This window comes from Elgaria multicarinata, chromosome 3 (assembly GCF_023053635.1).
Source record: "Elgaria multicarinata webbii isolate HBS135686 ecotype San Diego chromosome 3, rElgMul1.1.pri, whole genome shotgun sequence".
NCBI lineage: Eukaryota > Metazoa > Chordata > Lepidosauria > Squamata > Anguidae > Elgaria > Elgaria multicarinata.
Genome location: NC_086173.1, coordinates 74,227,338 through 74,248,987, shown reverse-complemented (window position 1 = coordinate 74,248,987; position 21,650 = coordinate 74,227,338). Strand labels below are relative to the sequence as shown.

Sequence of the window (21,650 nt, the reverse complement as noted above, 5' to 3'; positions counted from 1 at the left end):
CTAAGAAAGAAGTAATGGGAGAAGTGCTGGCTGCCAGATAAATAGCACAGAGCAGACCAATGTTTTCAAACATGGCTCTCATGGAGCCTTCCATCAAAAAGTAATATTAATAATCAGCAGGAAGGAGGAATTTGTTTTTTCATTTGAGGAATACGAAAACTGCAAACCCAAGTATATGCAGAACTTGAGGTTTGCATCCCAGTGTTGCTGGTGTACAGACAATCCCTGATGTTAGTTAATCTGGTCCCTTTACTTGGCACATATGCCAAGGGGAGGGATATGTGTGGGGAAGTCTTTGCATTGCATGCTCACTGTTTGCATCATTGCTGGCACATATACGGCCATGTACTGTCTGTTGCATATTGTATGCATATGTCTGTAGAGTATGTATTTTGCATTGGCTATATTAAGTCCAGCATTGCTCACGTATAAGGAAGAGTCTTGATTCTGGCATTGTGCCTAGAGCACCTAGTTATATCACCACTCTTGCATTCCTCCCATACCTCATCTCTCCCTAATTGGGCAATACCTAGCTGGGCAACAGTAACATCTCGACTGTGCTACCTTAAGCCCCTTGAATGCATGCTGAGTTGGAGATGAATAGCTGCACTGCTACAAAATGGCCACTACCAGTACCATACTGGTTCAAGGGCTTTTAGGTGTGATCTTGGCAAAGAACAAGACTGAATTACTTAGGCGCACAGATATTAAAATGTCAACAGCTCACTCATTTATTACACATTTATATAAGGTTGACGTTCAAAGAAAGCCAGTCAGATGCTTGTTTTTATCATTCTGGACAACATCTGAGTAGGAAGAGATCCCTGTAGAAGCTTAAGACACCAACTTCTAAGCAACCCAGCATGGGGAAAAACAAGCTTTGCTTTGTTATCTCAAATGGAATGTTAAATTAGCAAACCTAAGTGGGGCTGATTGGGGGAAGCAACAACGCAGATCTACCACCCTGTTCACAGCCTAGCAACTTCACACCAGCCAGGGAGGAAGTGGGAGTAATGTTTGTTTCTTTTTTTCCAATAGAGTATGGCTTTTTAAGTCTTCTCTCCCATTGGGGATTTTCTACAGTAGTTCTATACTGCTGTGGGTGAAGGACCCAGACTGGACCTCTCTTTGGCTAATGGATTAGCTTTGGATCCAGTGATACAAAGCTGGCTCTGACAAGCCCCTGGGCACCATCCCATTTTTAGGTTTTTTTTGCCAGGTACTGCTGGCACAACCTTTCCACCGGCACATGTGCAGCAGATGGCTCTGCTGTAATGACAACCCACATGCAGTGGAGCTTTTTTCCCCAGATGGAGGCCACCTCCATTATATCCTAACCTCCTCCAGCCATCAATAAGGGGTTTAAGACAGTTCTAAGGCTGAAATTCTGCACACACTTTTATAGGAGTAAGCAGATTGAATGCCGGGTTTTTTCCTTCAAAGTAAACCTGCACAGAATCATGCAGTTAAGTAAGAAACAGCAAACTCTTACCAAATAGAAAAGGATTAAAGAAAGATTGGTGATTGAGGGGACAAGACTGGGAAAGGTGGGGGGGGACCTTCAATAATTATCCACCTTAGGCCTAGCACCAGAAATGGGTTAAGATTAAGATGCAAGTTATCTCTGTAATCAGCCAGACATGCTGGACTTTTACTCCACGTTGTATAGACCTTGAAGAAGGTTCAGAAGTTTCATTCAGTCCAGAATGCAGCTGGATGACATGAAATATAGAAGGGACATAGGTCTGTGGCAGAACAGATGCTTTGCAAGCAGAACTGCCTCAAGGAAACTGCCTCAAGTTCAATCTCTGGCATCTCCAGTTAGGGCTGGTTAAGACTCCTATCTGAAATCCTTGATGGCCAATCAGTGTAGATAGTTGAGCCAATTGTCTGTCTCCGCATGATGCTGTTTCTTATGTTCCTAGAACTTGTGCTGTAACTACATGGATTATCTGTTCACTTCTGGTTTCAATTCTGAAGAGTTCTAAGGGTTATACTGCTGATTTTGGATAAAAATAGGATATTCCCATGTTTGGCATCCTGAGCTCCTTAAAGAAAGATACAAATGCAAAGGAGAGCCAGTGTGGTGTAGTGGCTAGAGTGTTGGACTGGGGAGTCAGGAGATCTGGGTTCTAGTCCCCACTCGGCCATGGAAACCTACTGGGTGACTTTGGGCCAGTCTCTGGCCTAGCTAGACCTAAGGATTATCCCAGGCAAATGGAGGGGTCATCCCTGCCTGCTCCCAGGATCCCGTGTGTGTCATTTGGATGCACAGGGATGATCCCGGGATATAGGCCTGGTCTAGCCATGACTCTCAGCCCAACCCACCTCACAGGGTTGTTGTTGTGAGGATAAAGTAGAGAGGAGGAAGAGGATTATGTAGACCGCCTTGGGTTCCTTTCAGGAAAAAAAGCGGGATATAAGTGCAATAATAATAATAACATTAACAATAATAATAATAATAATAATAATAATGTATATCTATAGATAAAATAGAATTTGAGATAGGGGAATAATGTATCTGCAACCTCAGCCACACATCAGTTTCAGACTACACAAAAGGCACACAAAGTGATGCCCTCCTAAGCAGTGATGATTTTCAAGAGAAGCAAAACCGTTCTGGCTCACTCAAAGGCTGACACTTCTATATGCCGCTTCCTGATCAAAGGAAACAACATCATCATTTGTACTGAGCACCACAAACAGCATTAGTTGCATAGAGGAATACTGCACCTGTCCAGCTTCCCAAATAAGTTTGTAATATTTGATAATCAAATGCTGCAGAGATGAGATATTATGCACCTCTACTAACCGAGAAGAAAAGAACATAATCTGCCATTGTCCAGTGTTTCCTTGTAATTGTGTGTCTCCTGGAAAATAATAGTGTTTCACCACCCCCAATTTATTTAAGGCAGCATGAAACAGAACCCTCTGATTCCCTTCTCCAACACACCCAGATGCCTTGGAGTATCTGACAGGGAAGAGTAACGTAACATCGTTATATAATAATAATAGTAATAATAATAGGGTTAGAGCAGCCTCCCAATTTCTACACACCTTTTATGCCACCACCCCACATCCACCAGCCAGGCCACCACACCCTCCCTCTAACCCTGCTGCTTGTGTGTTAACATATGTCATAAGAGCTTGGGGCAAGGACCTCACAAAGTACCAGGTACATCAGAGGTGTTATATAATAATAGCATGTTTTCTTTCATAAGGACAATGTCCCTACCTGTGCTTTCCCCACTCAGGGATGGAAGTAAAGTAAACACTCTAAATGAATGCATGCAGAGGTGGTGCCCTCAGCCCTCTGAAGTGGCAAGAAGAACTCAGCAAACTGCATTGTCTCATGGCATGAGAGCAACTGATGTTTCAAAGCTTAGTTGTGGAACCCTTTAAAGCAAATCGCCTGAGACAAGTAATCAGAAACTCCTTTCTCAAAAACAACTACCAGTGGCACAACCAGGGAACCTGAAACACTAGTTTACACTTCCCTGTGCCTGTTTGCATTCTCCTTCCCTCTTTATTGTTTACTACAACTTATTAGATTGTAAGCCTATGCGGCAGGGTCTTGCTATTTACTGTGTTATCTGTACAGCACCATGTACATTGATGGTGCTATATAAATAAATAAATAAATTAATAATAATAATAATAATAATAATAGTCTCACCTGGTTATAGAAGTGGAACTATTTCAGGGCAGTACTAACCATATACCAGAAAATAGAACTGTTTCAGTGAGGAAGAGTTCTGTTCAGGCTAAAAGCTTGCAAGCCGGTATACCAGAGGTGGCAATTTGTGGCCCTTCAGATGTTTTTGCCTACAATTCCCATCACTCCTCACCATTGGCTATGCTGGCTAGGGCTGATGGGAGTTGTAGAGCAAAACATCTGGAAGGTTACAAGTTGTCTATCCCTGGTGTATCCTAACACAATTTTCAATAGCAATTTTCAACTAATTTATTTGGGGATCTAATAAGATAATGGGCCAATAACCATAGGATAATCAGGATGAAGGGAAATGCTACCTTGCCATGATAGGTCTTTAAAGAGAGGGGGGGCACAAGAACTGCACTACATAATAGAAATGATACATCAGATAGAATGAGAATCGGCAAGAATGGGGGAGGCAGAGGCAGAATGGACATGAGATATGGCAGCAACTGCTTTATTTCCTTTTTCAGTCTTGGCAGAACATATTTCCTATGACAATGTTGAGCCTATTGGTACCCCAGTGGCTTCCTTTGAGCCCCTATAAATTCAGCTTATGGCCCAAAGACTCTCAAGTCATGAAACAGCTAGTAGGCATTCCCTTTCACGTCCATATCTTCCAGCTGCAATCCCAGGAGCAAATCCCATTGAACTCAATTAAGAATTGTTCTTCCATGCACGACTGCACTGCCTGACATTCATCTGTGCACATTCTTTAGGCCCTTAATCAGCAAGGTGTTTTGCTAGAGAGCCGCTTTTGAAAAGAAGATGGGGAAGAAACTCTAACACCCCAATGTAAATAGCTAGTCAAGTCCAGTTTTCCCCCCATAGGCACTGCCTCCTACCATCACCCTCTGTTATCGCTGGGCTGTTGAATGGGATCCAAGTGGCCCTCTGCTTCAAGACAGATCTGGACCAGGGACTGCAAAAGCTGCTTATCCCTCTCTAGCATAAGAAACTGCCTTTGTTCCATCTAGCTCAGTATTGGAAACACTGACTGGCACCAGCTGTCCAAGGTTCTGAGTAAGATTCTTTCTTAGCTCTACCTGGACAACCTGGGACCTTCGGCATGCAAAACAGGGGCCCTGTCATACCGAGCTATGTACCTCAGTCAGGACCATGCTTCAAGAAGGGGAACCACTAATAGTTACAAGGGCTGCCTTGAACAACCTGAGCTGCCCCATGCATCACGATGCAACTGCCCAACCGGTTCATAAATTGCTGTGTTTGGCCATCCCCGCTCCTTTCCCACCCCCACTCGGCCCCATCCCACCGTGCACCGCAGAGGGGCGCTCTGCAATCAAGTGAGTGATGCTTGTGCCCACCTCCTCCCACACACGGAGGAGAAAAGTGACAGTTTGACGAGCTGGTGGGGGGTAGGAGCGGAGGTGGGGGGTGCCTGTCCTTCCCCACCACTCCTCGTGAGCCGGAGGAATCTCCACTCTTCTGCCCATGCGCCAGGATGCCCTTCATTCATGCTCGCGCGTGCACCCCCCACCCTTTCCCCCCACCCTGGGCGTCGCAGCACTCACCTCCTGAAATCAAAGGGCATGTTGGTGGCGAACGCAGCGCAACCTCCCCGCCCCCCTCCTCCCCAGGATTTCTGCTTCAGTCGTGCCGGCTACAGGGGCAGGAAGTGACGGGCTCAGCCCGGCCAGGCCGAAGGACGCGCAGCACAAACTCATTGGGCGCCCGAGACCGGCCGCCGCGCCGCTTCCGCCGCCGAGTTTAAGGGGGCGGGCAGGTGGGCGCGGGGGCAGAGCGCGGGGAGGGGCGGTGGGATGGCCTGTGAGATCTGGAGGCGGGCGAAGTTAAAATGAGACATTCGGGCATGGAACTAAAAAGATGGAGAAACTGGAAAGGCTGTAGTTGCTTGTATGGGTTAAACTTTCAGACGCGGAAAGTTATGCCTTGAACTACGCAGAGGTGGACGCTTCTATAGAGGGTAATGTGTATGGGTTTAACTTACCTGAGAGTAAGTCCTTCTGAGTAGACCTGTATAGGCTTGCACAGTAAGGCTGCACTCTGATGCGCGTTCCTTGGGAATAAGGCTGCAGTCCTACGCACACTTACCTAGGAGTAAGCCTCACTGAATTACCTATTTCTGAGTAGACGTGTATAGAATTGCACTGTAACTCCCGTAGAACTCAGTGAAGCTTCTGAATAAACATAGGTAGTCGGGATGCATATATGAAATGACAGCAGTGTCTACATGATCTGATCACATTCTGGATTGTCACAGTTTTTACACACACGCAAACACAGACACGCACACGAATGGAAATATATTCATTGCAGGAGTAGAAAACAGACCCCTTTTTATCGTTCTTAGACTGCAATCCTAGACCCAGTTATGTGGGGGTAAACTGAACCCAATGCAGCTTAATTCTGAGAAGATGTGCAGAGGACTTTGTTAATTAGTGCAGTTGTAAACACACAACTAGGGAGTAAGCCCTAGGGAACACAGGGACACACTTCAGAATAAGCATGCACAGAATTGCCTCTCCCCTGAAAGTTTATGTTTAAAACAGTTTAGTGGTAAGTAATCAGTGTTAAGTGCTTGTGAGATAACCTTGCCAGAAAGTATTTATTTATTTATTACATTTTTATACCGCCCAATAGCCGAAGCTCTCTGGGCGGTTCACAAAAATTAAAACCACAATAAAACAACCAACAGGTTAAAAGCACAATTACAAAATACAGTATAAAAAGCACAACCAGGATAAAACCACGCAGCAGAAATTGATATAAGATTAAAATACAGAGTTAGAACAATAAAATTTAAATTTTAAGTTAAAATTAAGTGTTAAAATACTGAGAGAATAAAAAGGTCTTCAGCTGGCGACGAAAGCAGTACAGTGTAGGCGCCAGGCGGACCTCTCTGGGGAGCTCATTCCACAACTGGGGTTCCACAGCGGATTAATAATAATTAATAATATTTAGCATGTATATTACACTTCAATGTGTTCAAAACATTTCACATCTGTTATCTCAGCAATCCTTACAAGGAACCTATAAGGCAAATTAGTTTTATTATCCACATATTGCAGATGGGAAGCTGAGAGACAATCTAAACATGATGTTTAATTTGTCCTTGCTTTTAATGTGTTTGTTGTTTTAAAAAAGAGACTTCCTGGGGATGCCAAAGACTTTCTCCCAAAGCATACAGCAGCTTCAAAAGAGGGATTTTCATGAAGACCGCAGCATGGAAGATGAAGTGTATCATGAAGAGAAGTCTACATAGACAATGTAAAACGAACACAACAACTACAAAAAAGATTATTGAGTACAGGCCATGCAGCATGCTGCTGACTCAGACACTGCCTGATATGGCAAACCAGGAGGGCCAGTACACTACAGGAGAAAGAGGTTAAACTCCTCCCTGCCTGCTATGATGCCAATAATCACACACACCTGGGTGGCTGCTATATGCTTTCTTTCTTTTAATTTGTATGGTAAAGGCAAAGACACACATAATATCTCATCTAGATTTGGATCTGAAAAATAGTACCTTGTCTGTCGACAATCAGCCTGATCCTAAGCAGAGTTAGGCATACCTAACCCTACTGAAATCACTGCCTAATTCTGCAGAGGATCGGCTGCACTTGACTTCCTGGCTCACATATGGAGGAACCATTTGCCACAGCAAATATCTGATTTAAAACAGGAACAAGAAAAGTTTTCAATTTTTAAAGGCTAAACTCTTTGAAAAGGGGTTGTTGGTCCTAAACCATATCAGGAAAATTTCAACTTGTGTATAGAATCAAAGACTTGGAAATAGAAGTAGATACATTACTTCATATTGCAGAGGAGTCTTCAAGTCAAGGCTTTTATTGTTCCATCGCCCTGCCACATTCACAGAATTTTACAAGGGGGTTCAAACGTCATCTTCCATTCGTAGCCTTCCTGTGTTTTCCTACCACCCCTTCCATCTTTTTTCTTACCGTGGAAAATCTGTTAAGTTAAAAATGACAGAATAGCTGCACAATGCCTTCTGATTGTTAATGCTCATACCTTACACTCTTACATTGCTGGGGAATAAGAATGGGAGGGCATATTCAAGTGCTGCTTGTGGGCTTCCCCAGAGACATCTGGCTGACCACTGTGGGAACAGAATGCTAAACTAGATAGGCCTTTGGTCTGACCCAGTACAGTTCAATCATATGCATGTTTACTTGGAAGTAAGTCCTGCTGTGTTGATTAGGTTGTGGCCTTAGGCACTATGCTACATTTGCATTTGTTCTTGGCATAACTGACTATGTAACCTTAGTTATTCAATCGAAGGATAATCCATCACCATCCATGTTCTCCTCATGTCTCAGATACTTTTATAATCTTCAACCTTTAGTGCAGCATGGACCTCAAAAGTTTTAAACATTCTACACAGAGAGGAAATTATAACAAGCTTACTCTATCACAAGCCCTGTCACTTGTAAGAGATTACATAGTTAATCAACTTACCATTTCGAAGCCTTTGTCTATGCCAGTTATTTGAGCTTGGAATGGGGTGGGCAACCATTGACGCGCCTTCCAACCATCTACATTGGAAGGAGCACAGTTGCAAGCTTTCCCGGTGCCATTACCACTGCACCCATTCACCCGAGCACTCTTGCAGCCAGTCCGGAGGCGCCTGGGAGCATCAGCGCCCCCTCTTCTAAGGGTAGAGATTTTTTGTTTTTGTTTTAAATGGGACTGACTTTTATTGTTTGTTTTTAAGCTGTAAATGTAAAGGATCACATTTACAGCTTATGGGGGTGGGGAACAAGGGAGGAATGGGGTGCTCCCTCCCTGGTGAGATTTTCAACCCCCTTTTATTTATTTTTTCTTAACAATGCTCTGCAGAGGCACAGAGCCTTGCTCCAAGCTAAAAAAAAAGTTGTGGTAAGTACCCGACTTTTTTAGTGCAGAGCTTTGGGGCTTTGCCCAGATTGCTTCGGTGTGGCAGCTGCATCATGTAGATCACCTGCCATCACTCCGAAGCAATCCAGAGGCAAAGCGCCAGTGTAGACGAGCCCCTACATTACCATATGTGAATACTGTGCCCTGTCTGAACTGTATTTTCTCTAACACTCTTCCCCTCCCAACAATGCGGGGGGGGGGGGGCTTTGCCTCCCCCACACAGGAGAGGCACTCATCGCCACACATGTGTAAGCTGTCTCCTGATAAATGCTGGACATGCCACTCCAATCCCTACCACTGCCAGCCAAACACAGATGCTTTTGCCTTGCAGGATTAAGAGGGAAGGAGTAAATACACATGCATGGGCACTCAGGTGACCCCTCTCTCTCTCCTCTCTCACTCCCTCACAAACACTTCTTTTTGTATCCAGGTTCAGGGACTAGAATAGAACCTTCTGCCAAAGAAAATAATCTTCTCCCACTGTCTGTTCCATGCAGACCATGAAGGAGCCCCATTCTGTGACCAGCAGCAGTGACCAGGATGTCTCCAGCTGTTTCTCTGTGGGGTTAACAACCTACATAAAGGTTGGGCAACTTGTGGTCCTCCACATGTTTTGTCCTATACCTCTGTTAGGCTGTGCTGGCTATGGCTGATGAGACTTGTAAGCCAAAATCTCTGTAGGGTCACAAGTTGCCCACCCTTGACCTACATTCTTCAGGCAGGCTCCTGCACCTTGCAAGATCCATAACAGATAGTTATGCAACAGGTGAAGGTGTTCCTACCATGGACCTGGTGCCATATAGGACACTGCACTTGCTGTCTCTTGAGCAACAGTCCATGGCATATGAGCCTTACTGGAGTAAACGTTGGCAACCTACATATGTTCATTCTTGTTCAGGATCTCCTCCATCATGGATGCTGATCAATGAAGGCTATGACTTTGCTACATGTATTGTTTTTTTTGTTGCTAGGGTGTGGAGAATAGTGATCTGTCAGGCAGGAAGCTTGATGGCAGATCCTCCACTATCTACTCACACAGGTTCCCTGGACTGTGAGTGGACTGGTCTCCCAGGGTGCAGAAGTGGGTGCTACTGCCAGGGTGTATTAAGCAGTTAGAGGTTGAGGGGAGAGGCATGAGAAAGTATGCTGGGATACTTGGCAAGGCTGGTCTATCATTCAAAATATCAGGTGGGAGAAGTCACATGTGCTGTCAGGAAAAGAGAGGGGACAAAAGCAGGCACTCTGCCAGATTATCCATGGTATATCTCCCATGCACTATACGCATAATTGGATTGGTGTATAGTATTGCTGTACATTTTCCTCCCGTTTAAATCAATGGGACTTTAAAGTTGTTAACCTTGGCTTGGCATTCTTCTAAATTGATTGCACAGGCATGGTTAAGAAGGTTTTACTTGTAACAATAGCGGTACTTATTTTCACATGTTATTAAATCAATTTTTGGAGCTCCATGTTGAGTTATCTAGGATACATTTCATGATGTGTGAAAGATGCCTTCAGGAAAAAACCGGTCACAGTTCTTCAAAAAAACAGATGAGCCCACAAAAGGACTGCTGGAACACTGACCTGGCTCCACATTTTATCCCGTCAAAGCATTAAGACATTAATTCCCTGAGATAAGACCCTCGTCATTACATTGTTTAATAACATCAGTCGTCTAGGAAGTATGAGATAAGAAACGGGAATTTGACTGCGTTCCAGCTGGGTGCAGTTTCTTAGACCATTACAGAGTGTGCCAGAACGAGTTCTCAAAGAAGAGTTTAAATGAGGTGAGTGTAATATAATCAGGCCATTGGAAATTAGTTGACGTTGGTAACTGGATCTGAAATCAACAAGGTTTATTACTTATAAGTAATAAGAAACAATAGGCAGTAATCTTAATAAGACAGTAAAGAGACTGTTCAAGGAATATTTCATCAAATGATCCCTGCAGTGTTACTTGGAAGGTGTCATTTTAAAGATGGAGAAGATGAGGCAGTGAAGTGAGTCTATCCAAGCCATCAAGGGGCTAAAGAATCAGAATTAGTGTGGAGTTTCTGCTTTCCTGTCCTTTATTCATTTCTCTCCTGACGAAAAGCAACACATTTCAGATTCCTGATCACTTTCTACATTTGAATACATTATAGGTGACTCTTTCTGAATTCCAAACCCATGTCTCATTTTTGAAAGATTCAGAAATACCATACGCTAGTATGTATGACTAAGATCCACTTACTACCTTCTCTAATCTGGAGTCAGGCTACTTTCAAGGAACTTGCTTTGATTTATGAGTTGTGTAAAGTTACCTCCCTCTTGCTCAATTGAGCATTCCAAACGTTAGAGCCAATTTATACATTACGCAGAAGGAGGTGGTTGAATTCTGGGCTGTACTGCTATGGATGGGGGGGGATTGCATTCTTAAATGTTTACTCATGTAAAAAGCTCCCTGCAGATAGCAAACTAGCACATCAGAGTGAAACATTTAGTAAAGCTCACTCCTTGGTGTGCTGGTTTACTACATGCTGGCAGGGGGGTGTTGAGTGGAAAGCGCATATAAGATACCCCACCTGTCATCTGGAGTGGTTTGGCCCATAGTTCTATTAGTCTGTTGCCTCATTCTGTTTAATATGTAAACCAGCCTTTCCCAACTTAGTTCCCCCCAGATGTTTTGGTCTTCAACTCCCTCAGCCCCAGACAGCATGGCCAATGATCAAGAATGTTGGGAGTTATCATCCAAAAACATCTGGAGGGTGCCAGGTTGGGGAAGACTGGTGTAAAGTATATAAGACACTAGTAAAAAGAGCCTTGAAGGGGATTGTGGTTTATGTGGACCTACTATTTTATTGAAACAATTCCTAATACTTCTGAAGAAATAAATAAACCTACCTACCAAAATCTATCTCATCCCCAATAAGCTACTACCGGGGAGCTAGTAGTTTAAGGCTGTAATTCTATGCATGTTTAGACAGAAAAAAGTCCTACAAGTCCCAATATGGCTAGCTGGGGAATGTTGGGAGTTGTGGGGTGTGTGTGTGTTTCTGTCTAAATTTGCATAGGATTGTGACCTAATATTGCAGTGAAGTACTGTTAGGTTATTTTTCTCTCTCTTCATGATTATTTAGGATTGAGATTGGGTGACTATTTAGTGGTTCATTAATATCTGAAAAAAATGAAAATCGACAGTTAGGTAATACCTTTCCTAAGACCAGCCAAAATATTATAAAATAATGAAAAACGCTATGAATTATTCAGAACCCTTCATCTGGCTAGATCGGGAATGGAGAACCTCTGCCTGTAGGCCAAATTTGGCCTACCAGGCCAACCCATCTAGCCTGTGGGGCCTCAGGTGAGGCCCCTCCCTAAAACCCTGTCCCCCAAAGCTGGCCCTACCATTAGGAAGAGTGAGACAGTTGACTGAGACAGCAGATTCTGGGAGATGGCAGCAAGGTGGTGAAGGACCTGCTCTGCATCCCCTAAGCTAGTCTGCTGTCTTCAGGGATGGTGGACAATGGTATCCCATTACCAGCAGTGAAGAAAGTTGGCCCAGTTGGCTTTTGTACACAAAATGGGAAGGGGCCTCAAGCAGCAGTGAAGCCAGGATCTCAGTCGGAGAGCGAGCTTCACTCTGCCCACGCTTTCCCTGACTGGGAAACTGACCATAACAATTGACTTTTTTAAAAAGAAAAAGAAAAAAGTACAGTAGATCTAATTGTCTCTGTTATAGAATAGCTGCCGTTCAAACACATTCCCCAACATTTATTATCTAGAGAGATGGTTATTGGGTGGGGGTGGGGGTGGAAGGGAAGTGGTCCCCTAGCAAAAAAATTTTTTTACCAAAGTGCATGCATTTGCGTACACGTGTATTAGAGTTGAGGTACATCTCTATGATTCTCAGAGGCCTGGTTGGCACATAATGCTAACCCCTGGATTATTTAATCCATGGTTTGCTGCTCTACACAGGATTTATCTAGCAGATGATTGAACAAACTCTGGTTTGTTTTCTCAATCCCTGGATTGTTTGTTTCCCTCCCCCTTCACCTTCTCCTTCCCAAAATGCCTTTGCAGCACTGTTGTTCTGGCATGTAGAGTGGCTTCCCCCTTTTTTATACCACTCTTGCCCACTGCATCTGTAGCCTGGAGAAACAACCCATGCACAACCAATGGTTCTGGATTCACATATAACAAGAACCCATGATCTAAAGAATCCAGCATTCACAACACAACAACAAACCATGGATTCTCTATCTGGATTGTTTGTTGTTAACAAAGCATGGTTTGTTAGTGGGGCCGTGTTCACACATCTTGACAACCCAGAATTCAACAACCGAAACCATGTGATAACATTATATGCAAATGAGGCCAGGGAAATATATTTAAGACCAGTTTTAAAAGTCATTCTCAATATCTCAAATTCAAAAGTATTATTACTTTATTATTATTTATTTATATAGCACCATCAATGTACATTGTAGTAGGGCAAGCAACACTTTTTTTTCCTGGACAGGTAACAGAAAAGAGAGACTGTTGAGTCTATGGCCTTAGCTAGACCAGGCTTTATCCCAGAGCGAACCCCGGGATCATCCCTGTGCGTCCAGATGACGCACAGGAGATCCCGGGATCAGGGAGGGATCGTCCCTCCCTTGCCCCGGGATACAGCCCTCCCCTTTGGGCCCGTTTTTTCCGTGGTCTCGGGCTGAGCCTGAGATTGCGGCCCATTTCCACGGGTTTACTCACACGGAGCCAGGAGCTGTGCCCATCAGGGGTAGGGTGGGGGGATCGGGGAAAGTACTTAAAATTAAAAAAAACTTTACCTTTGCACGTGACCGTTTGTGCGCTCCTCTTCCTTTAATTTTTTTTTTTTTAATGGTGGGCGCGACGCCTCTCTTCCTGAGGTCATCGCGCCTTACGTGTAAATGGAGGAGGGATCTCGCATTAATCCCAACGCGAGATCTCCCCTCCTCTGTCCCAGACTTTCAGGTAGGTCTAGCTAAAGCCTTTATGTCAATGTTTTCCTGGTCCCTTTATCTCTATGCTAGGAAAGCCTTCACCTGCTTACATTCTGTATGTCAGGCAGAAGCAGCGCCAGGAAAAAAAGATGACTATTCTATGCTGTACACCATATGTGCCAATATCTCGGAGAAAAGAAACACCAGTTATGAGAGTGGCTTTGACATCATGCTCCTCCTACTCCAGATGAACTGAAGCATGCATTGAATCATCCCCCAGATATGCTCCATTTTATCTTCTTTTTTTGCTGCTATCTGAACTCTATGAGTTTGACTTGTGAGCATGTGTCAGGGAATCTTGTGTTCACACTGCTTTGCAGGGCGTGTTGGTTTGTATATGACATCGTATTCTACGGAGTGTGTCATTGCATTTCATAAATTACATTCTAGAGGAAAAACTTAAAAACCAGTGAAGCAAAAAGAAGAGTCAGACATGCTCAAGTTTGCAAAGTGATTAATTCTGTGAGTCAAGGATCCAGAGGGGACTGAATTTCACTCTGAAAGAGACACTCTTCTAAGATTCTCTGTCAGGTGGAAGATGGCAGTACTAAAATATAGGTGTAATCATCAACACTGTCTTACAGCCAGCATGTCCCAGAACTCTTAAAGGCTTATTTACACAATCAAGGATCTTGGTGTTGTTTCAGAGGTGATTGTTAATTCAGAGTTGTTTTCTGAATAACCCCATGTCAGCTGTATTGATAAAAACCAGGATTACCTCAGGATCACATGGCAACAACCTTGGACAGAATCCAGCAGACAAGGCTCATGCAGCCCTGCTTACATTATTAATTATGCCTGAAAAGAACCTTTGAACTTTCTTCAATCCTCTAGTTAGTTTATCTACTCAAGAGTTGAATCAGAAGTGGAAGTGAGCTGAAAGAAAGTCAACAACTCATGACAACCTTCTATACCTCACTTCTGTCTTGGGACCAGTGATGATGTCAACAAGAGGCGACTTGTTATCTCTAGCTACGGATACATTCATATGTAGCACGGGGCAGCTTTGCACATTGTGTTGAAGTTACAGAACAGGAAGCATGAGTTAAGACATGAAAAGGTGGGAATTATGTATACCTCCTATTGGGTGAAGTATGAGCTACCTCTGAAGTGAATCTCCCCCACATCACATGTTACCCCAAAAGTGAAGAAATAGGAGGTATATTTGTTCTTCCTCGTTTGGTGTTTCTAAATAGTGGCTGAAAGTCCTTAGAATTTTCTTGTTCATGTAGAGCAGGGACAAATCTACACTAGAGTTTTGTCTGGATCATGCATGGGGCACACATTGCATTCCCCAAACCATTGCCCTGATGCTATTTCTTCCTCAGTATTCAATTTCCCACCATACTTCTTTTACAATTACTTTTTCAGTGTTTGAAGTTTCCGTGCACTACAAAGTCATATGCATTCCAAACTAACTTTTACTGACGGCAGTGGTTTTAAAACTGCAAAAGCTGTTTTGTAACATTTCCTCCCACCTTTTTTTCAATTCCTTTCCATGCCTTTCTCCTCCTCCTCCCATTCCCTGTTTTTTTCCTTGGAGAAATTTTGATGGGATTTGTGGGCAGGAAATTGTGATTTTTTTAATGGCTTGCTGCTTTTTTTTTTTTTAACTAAACACCTACATCAGGATGGATGTGGGGACCTCTTTAGGGGCCAGATTGCCTCCCTCTCCAAGGCACTTTAAAAATACTGAATGATGGTGATATTTTACTTATTATTGGGTGACAAAGACCCAAAGCTTTTACACGCAAGACTTCTAATCTGACTGATTTAAACTTAAAGAACTCCCTCCAGAGTAATATCATGCCAATTTCTTAATATATATTTAATTTTTTTTTGCATTTCCCACATCCACAAATCACATGAATGAGCTACATTGACAAGAATATACATTTGTTTTTTAAAGGGTGCTTTTTCGCTTTCTGTATGCAATAAATAGCCTTCATAAGTGACACATTTTGGACGAAAATGCATTCTTAGTATCATTTGTGAAATCATGCTCACAGAAGCCAATGTGATCAGGCCTTTGGCTGTGTCTTTAAAGGCTAGTGACATTTGTGCCACTTTTGTTAGGGGGCCCATTCTCTAGACCTGATGGTTCGCTTCTATCACCAAATGAAGTCTTCTCACCCAATTCTAGGATGTGAAGCAGAGTTCCACAATTTCATCTCTTCCTGGTTACTCCCAGTGCTTCCAATGCAATATCTACCCCATCGTTCTGTACAAGTCCACTTGAATGAAACTTGTTATACTTTCCAGAAGAGGAAAAAACTCTTCCTCTAACTGCTCCTTTTATAGGTAATTAAGGGAACAACATTCCTCCTTTCTCTCATCAAGTTCTCCTTTCTGGAAGATCTTTGTCAGCATAAAGCTGGAAAAAAATCTTAAGAAGGATTGGAATACTGCAGCTGCAGTGTAATCAAAATACTGTAGCAGTTTTACATGTTCTTTTATAACAAACCTACTCAAAACACAAGTCTGCAACAAAACATGCAATAGCTTTCCTATTTAGATTAAAAATAAGGAAAACCTTTCATAACTGTAAGAGTAATTGTGTAATCAGACAAGTTGCCTAGGAAATGTATATGATCTTCTGTATTATAGGTGTGTCACTATGGGCCAAGATTAGTGTATTTGTCAGAAACAGGGTCTTTGAGAATTTTAACTTTTTTTACCTCACTTTTAAACCACCCAATCGCTGACATATTCTGTACAATACATTAAAAACAGACAGTACAAACTTTAAAACCAAAACATAAAAACAGCACAGAATAAAACCAAGATAGCAGCAGCAGCAAAAAATAAATAATAAATAAAACTACTATAACAGTAGTAGTTCTACTACTAAAACCAGTAGTAGAATAGAGTACTAGAAGCACAAAAAACAGCTCTTAAAATGCCTAGGAATTTGATACTGAGCCACTGGTTTCAATTTTAAAAAAGAAAACAAAAACAAAAACCTGGTGATATTTATTGATCAATCTCAAGAACTGTGAGGTCCCTTTGTCCAATGATACTTTCCCCATTTTATTTTACCAGTAAATTATTACATTTGCCAAGACAGACTGGGAAACATCCAAATAATTTTGGACATTGCCCATCTTGCCCTGGCAGACAATAATTGTTTGAGGTAAAACTTGGAAATTAGGAACGAGTTGAGCCTTTTCATTGAAAAACCTGGAAACCCTTGAGAATGTACTGCTTATTCTCAAAACTGATTCAGGCATCAGGCTTACTTTGGACTTTTCCCAACCTCCCTGGATAAATGTCAGCATTTGTCAGTAAAAGGAAATAAATTTGGTTTTAGTCAACTTGATTACCGGAAAATGTTAGAACTGATCTTGTCTCTAGGCTTGGCAAATAAAACAATTTGAAGAGAATAGTATCCAAATCTAACAAAGAGTTGAAATCACAGAAACAGCAACTAGCCTTAATGAGAACAGCTAGGGCTGGCTGAAGATACTTGGCTGCCTGAGGTGAAGAGCATGTTGGTGCTCCATCTTTCTTCAATGGGACAGCGTCCTCCATTACACCTGAAGGCAACAGGCTTAGGGGTGACAGGGCAGGCCGAATGGCACACTGTTCTCTCTTCTAACACCTTGCTGATGCCTCCAGCATGTGCCACCAGAAGTGACTGCCTCACTCTACCTAATGGTAAAGCTGGCCCTGAGGATAGCATAAGAAGAGCTGTTTCTGTGGATAGCCATGAGCAGGAAAAAAGGAAATAGCAGTGGCATATGCAGATACTGGCAACTTCCAGAACTCCCTTGGAGGTGATTAGTGATTACAGTTCCAAGTCTGAGGTAAACTATAGCATTTTAGACTACTTCCAAAATTGATTGATTGGAATGGAAGTGGCCGGGGATGATTGAGGAAACATGTCTTCCTTAACCTCTCTAGAAATTGCATTTATGTTTCTAAGGTAAACTAGAATGTTCATTCTGGTTCATCTCAGAATCATAACAAGCAATACAGGTGATTCTTACGATGCTTCCAAATGAGGGTTTTTATCGCACCATCACCTTGCCTCATTCACATTTTTTTTTACCGGTGGTCTAGATGCCATTGTTTCAATTTATAATCCTCCTATGTTTTTTCACCACTTCCATCTTTTGTCTGACCATGGAAAATCTGGTAAGGAGAAAAAGATATTTTAGGTACACAGTGCCTTCTAATTGGTTGCCCTAGGAACCCTCCATCTGGAAACTTCCTTAACGTCAAAAGCCTTCGCTGAATACACCTTTCCCAAATACAGATGGGTCTACACTACCGCTTTAAAGCGCTTATAACAGTTTTGACAACTATATGCAGTGTGTCCTGGGCCCCAACAGTTGTCAAAACTGTTATAAAATGCTTTAAAGCAGTAGTGTAGATCCTGCCTCATTTTATGGGGAAAGTGTGATGAAATTGAGAAAACTACTGAACTGGCTTGAGTTGGTTTAAAAAGGGTCAAAGATGTTAGTTTCCTGGGATAGCTGAGACATGATGTAATAGTGTCAACCTTTTGATAAGGTTGACCTTTTAGACAGCAAAATAATTTGTTCTCCAAAATAAGATGTGTGTCTACAACGTTACTGTTGGGGTAGAGAGAGCTTTTCAAAGTGTGCCTTTTCTCAGAGCCTGCTATTCCTTCACTTACATTTAAGAGCCCAAGACATGAAACTGGAAGGAAACAGTTCCTGTAAGACAAGGGTAGGCAATCCTTTTGAACCATGGGCACATTTGGCAATTTGAGAAAGTATATGTGGCACCACCACAAAATGGCTGCCATGGGAGGTGGGGCAAAGGATGAGTAACTTCTCCCAAAAAACTAAGTACAAGGCACAGGTGGGATCTGAGCCCCAACACACTGAACAACTCTTTGAAGCCATAGTTTTCAGTAGGGATGTGCTCCGCTTCTAATCGGACCGGCGAATTAGAAGCGGAGCGGGGTGCTTTGCCTCCCCTAAAGGCGGAGGCGAAGAGGATTGGGGGGCCGGCGGAGCGTGGCGAAGATCGAGGTGAAGGTGGATCCTTCGCCTCGATCCGGAGCTCCGCTGGAAAGGTAAGTGGGGTTTACCGGGCCCTGCCGCTGTCGCCCATGCGGTGACAGTGGCAGGGCCCGGTAACCCCCCCGCCCTCCTCTCCCTTACCTGCCTCCGTCCGCGGTCCGTCGGCTTCTTCAATTGAGCCCGCGGCCCAGACTTCCTGGTTGAACCGTGGGCTCAATTGAAGAAGCCGACGGACCGCGGACGGAGGCAGGTAAGGTCCCCCTCCCCCTTGGTCCCTTACCAGCGACGGCGGCAGGGCCCGGTAACCCCCCCCCTGCCCTCCTCTCCCAGCCCTACCTGGCACCACTCCCCTCCACTGCGGAGCTCCGATTCGGAGCCGGAGCTCCGCGGCAAAGAGAAATGGAGTATGGGCGGAGCGGCGCGGAGCGGGCCGATCCAAAATTTTCGGATCAGCCTGCAGGGCGGAGCAGGGGGTCCGTGCACACCCCTAGTTTTCAGTACCAACACAAACTATTTCACAGCAATCCCAGCTGCTGTTAAGAAAATGATTTGTTTTTTTTTAAAGAAAAGAAAAGTGGTAGTCGTAGGGCACCTTGGCAGGCACAAAGAATGATATCCAGGGATGCATTGGTCTCCGTGGCCATCTTATTGCCTACCCGTGGTATAAAAGCAAGGAGAGACAATAGAATGCATAAGAACCCTGTGCCAATCATTTTGAAAGGTGCCTGGAAATTAAGGCCTAGTCTTCACCTACAGCCTTTTCACAACAGAGGAAGGGTGATTGCGAGTTTTCCCGCTTCCATGATCGGAACTCACGGGGCACATGCAAGCAAAGTTCCCCACAATTACAGGAATGCTGTTGCGGAAGCATGTGTGCCCTGTTATGGCGGTTCCGCATGTGTAGTGGTAGAAGTGGGCAGGGCTAGGCAGATGGATACAGGGCACACCAGTGCAGATACACAGCAACACATGGGGGGATAGGAACTATGATGAATATGCGTTCCTGTGCAGAGATATATTTGTTTGTTTAAAAAAAACACTCAGTGTTGAAACACGGTGATACCCATGCACACACCCCTCACAGCTGATTGGCTGTTCACTGAGCCTGGAACTTGCGGTGAACAGCAATAACTTCACAAAGGGGTGGGGGGGCACACCACAAACATTCTTTGCAATAGAAGCAAGAGAGCCACAAAAACCGTGACAAAAGCAGTCAGGAATATTCTGGTAAAACTGAGAGGTGGAGACTCAATCACCACAGGAACAGGTGAACATCATGTGGCCCATTACTGATAACTACGATACAATCCTGAAATAAATGGCTGGTGTAGACTCCCTGTAATATGGCCAATGCAGATCTAGAATATAATGTGCTCTTGGTAGAACTGGGCCCAATCTATGAAATGCATGCAGAAGCATTTTAAACTGTTATCCAGATTATCAGGTAATCGGCTTTGGTCCATCAGCGGCACATGAAGTAAGAATGGAGTATACAGCACCTAAAAAGCTGCTTTCACAAGTGACAGAGCACTTTAAACAGCCTTACTTTGGGGTTGGGTGGTTGGAGTCCCACCAGTTGAAGTGAACATTATCAACCGCAGAGATGCTGCTCAGGGAATGAAATGGGCTTGCTCCCTGGCCTGTACATGCCTTCTTGCTCTCTGTATTGTTTACTTTTCAGCAGATTGCAGTAAGGCAACTTGGAAATCCTGTACTGAAGAAATGAGTAATGTCCAGTAGTTTACCCTACATCTCTGTCCTCGAAATGTGAAGCAGCGATATTAAAGCCCAGGACAGATGGGTGGGAGGGCAGGCAGGAGGTACCTGCCCAGGCAGAAGTTCAGCACGCCACCTCACTAGATCATGCACAGGGAAAGGGCTGGAGTTGCCTCCTCTGCTAGTGCTCAGCAGTGGCTGCTACCACTCTTGGTTTGGCAAGTAAGCCTCCTCTTCCCCACCCCCACCCCCACCCCCCCAGGCCGGAAAATCACATGCAGAGGGGGAAAAGGCTACTATTTATGACTGGGGGGAAGCTAACTAATGTGCTATTCTAAAAGGGAGAAACAGCATGACTGTGAAGTACTGGAAAAGGAAGCCTGTGTCCAAAAGTGCCTTGGGTGGCCCCACCCACTAACCAGGTCACTTGCCAGGTCACAGAAACACCACGCCCAGAATTTAATGCAGGAGGATGGGGCACACTGCAGTGGAACTGCTCAGGAGCAATGTTTAGGGAAAAGCAGCGCAGTAAAATGTGCCTTTTCTAGAAGAAAGTTGCGGGATTGCTGTAGATTGGCGACAGCGTTATCTGTCAAGAACAACCCCAAGTGCTCTCCTTTCACATTAAATCAGCTTGTAGATTGAGCCCTGGTAATGGACAAACAACTTCGTTCTATAGTAGCTGCTGGCTCTGAGATAGCCCAGCAGTGATGTGGAAGCCACTGTGACATGCCAGTTTCCCCACAGTAATGTTTGAAGGAAAATGTTTATATACAGATGCTAATGGGGCTATGGGCCCAGGGAGCACTGCCACTCTGCGGTCTTAAGCAGAGTTTTAAGCCTCTTTGGGAAATTACAAGAATAATGGTATTGAGCAACAACAAAAATCGCAGATGTTTTTCCTCCCAACCACAGGGAAATGTCCTCTTCAGAGTGCTTGTCTATTTCCCTAATCTGACCGCTAACTGAGGTCAAATGGACGCCATGAAAGTACATGAATAGCACATGATATACATGCTTGCCTAGAGGCTTTTCATGGCAGCAAGGTAAGTGTACGCAAAATGAAAGGACATGACAGAAGAATTATATATAGATGAGAAACCTTTGCAGTCACTTCCTGTTTTCTCTCTCTGTCTGGATTTCAGCTCGGTCACACTGTGTTGCACTATCCCTCCATCCCCCCCTTCTTTTCTACAATGGTAATTACTCTTGTTTCTTCTGCCATGCAGCTATACTTGAGGGACTGAGCAGGTATTCAGTGGCAAGTATCTCTGATAACATAACCCTTGTAAAGCCCTGAACTAATTAAGCTAAGATGATGTC

At 43.9% G+C, this 21,650-nt stretch overlaps 2 protein-coding genes across 3 annotated transcripts in view; one reads left to right on the top strand and one right to left on the bottom strand.

The window, feature by feature from the left end:
* The window catches only part of ERGIC1 (endoplasmic reticulum-golgi intermediate compartment 1), a 101,386-nt gene extending 95,968 nt beyond the window's left edge, over positions 1 to 5,418 (bottom strand). Inside the window, exon 1 of one of the 2 annotated variants that reach the window (XM_063120612.1) lies at positions 5,248 to 5,418. In XM_063120612.1, the coding sequence (XP_062976682.1) occupies positions 5,248 to 5,267 (20 nt within the window). In that variant the 5' untranslated portion in view covers positions 5,268 to 5,418. The remainder of the gene's footprint in view (positions 1 to 5,247) is intronic. The other variant, XM_063120611.1, reaches the window with a different exon arrangement.
* The window catches only part of STC2 (stanniocalcin 2), a 363,863-nt gene extending 353,362 nt beyond the window's left edge, over positions 1 to 10,501 (top strand). The window contains exon 5 of the mRNA XM_063120619.1: positions 10,492 to 10,501. The gene's annotated coding sequence lies outside the window, so the exon portion shown is untranslated. The remainder of the gene's footprint in view (positions 1 to 10,491) is intronic.
* Positions 10,502 to 21,650: the final 11,149 nt, after the last annotated feature.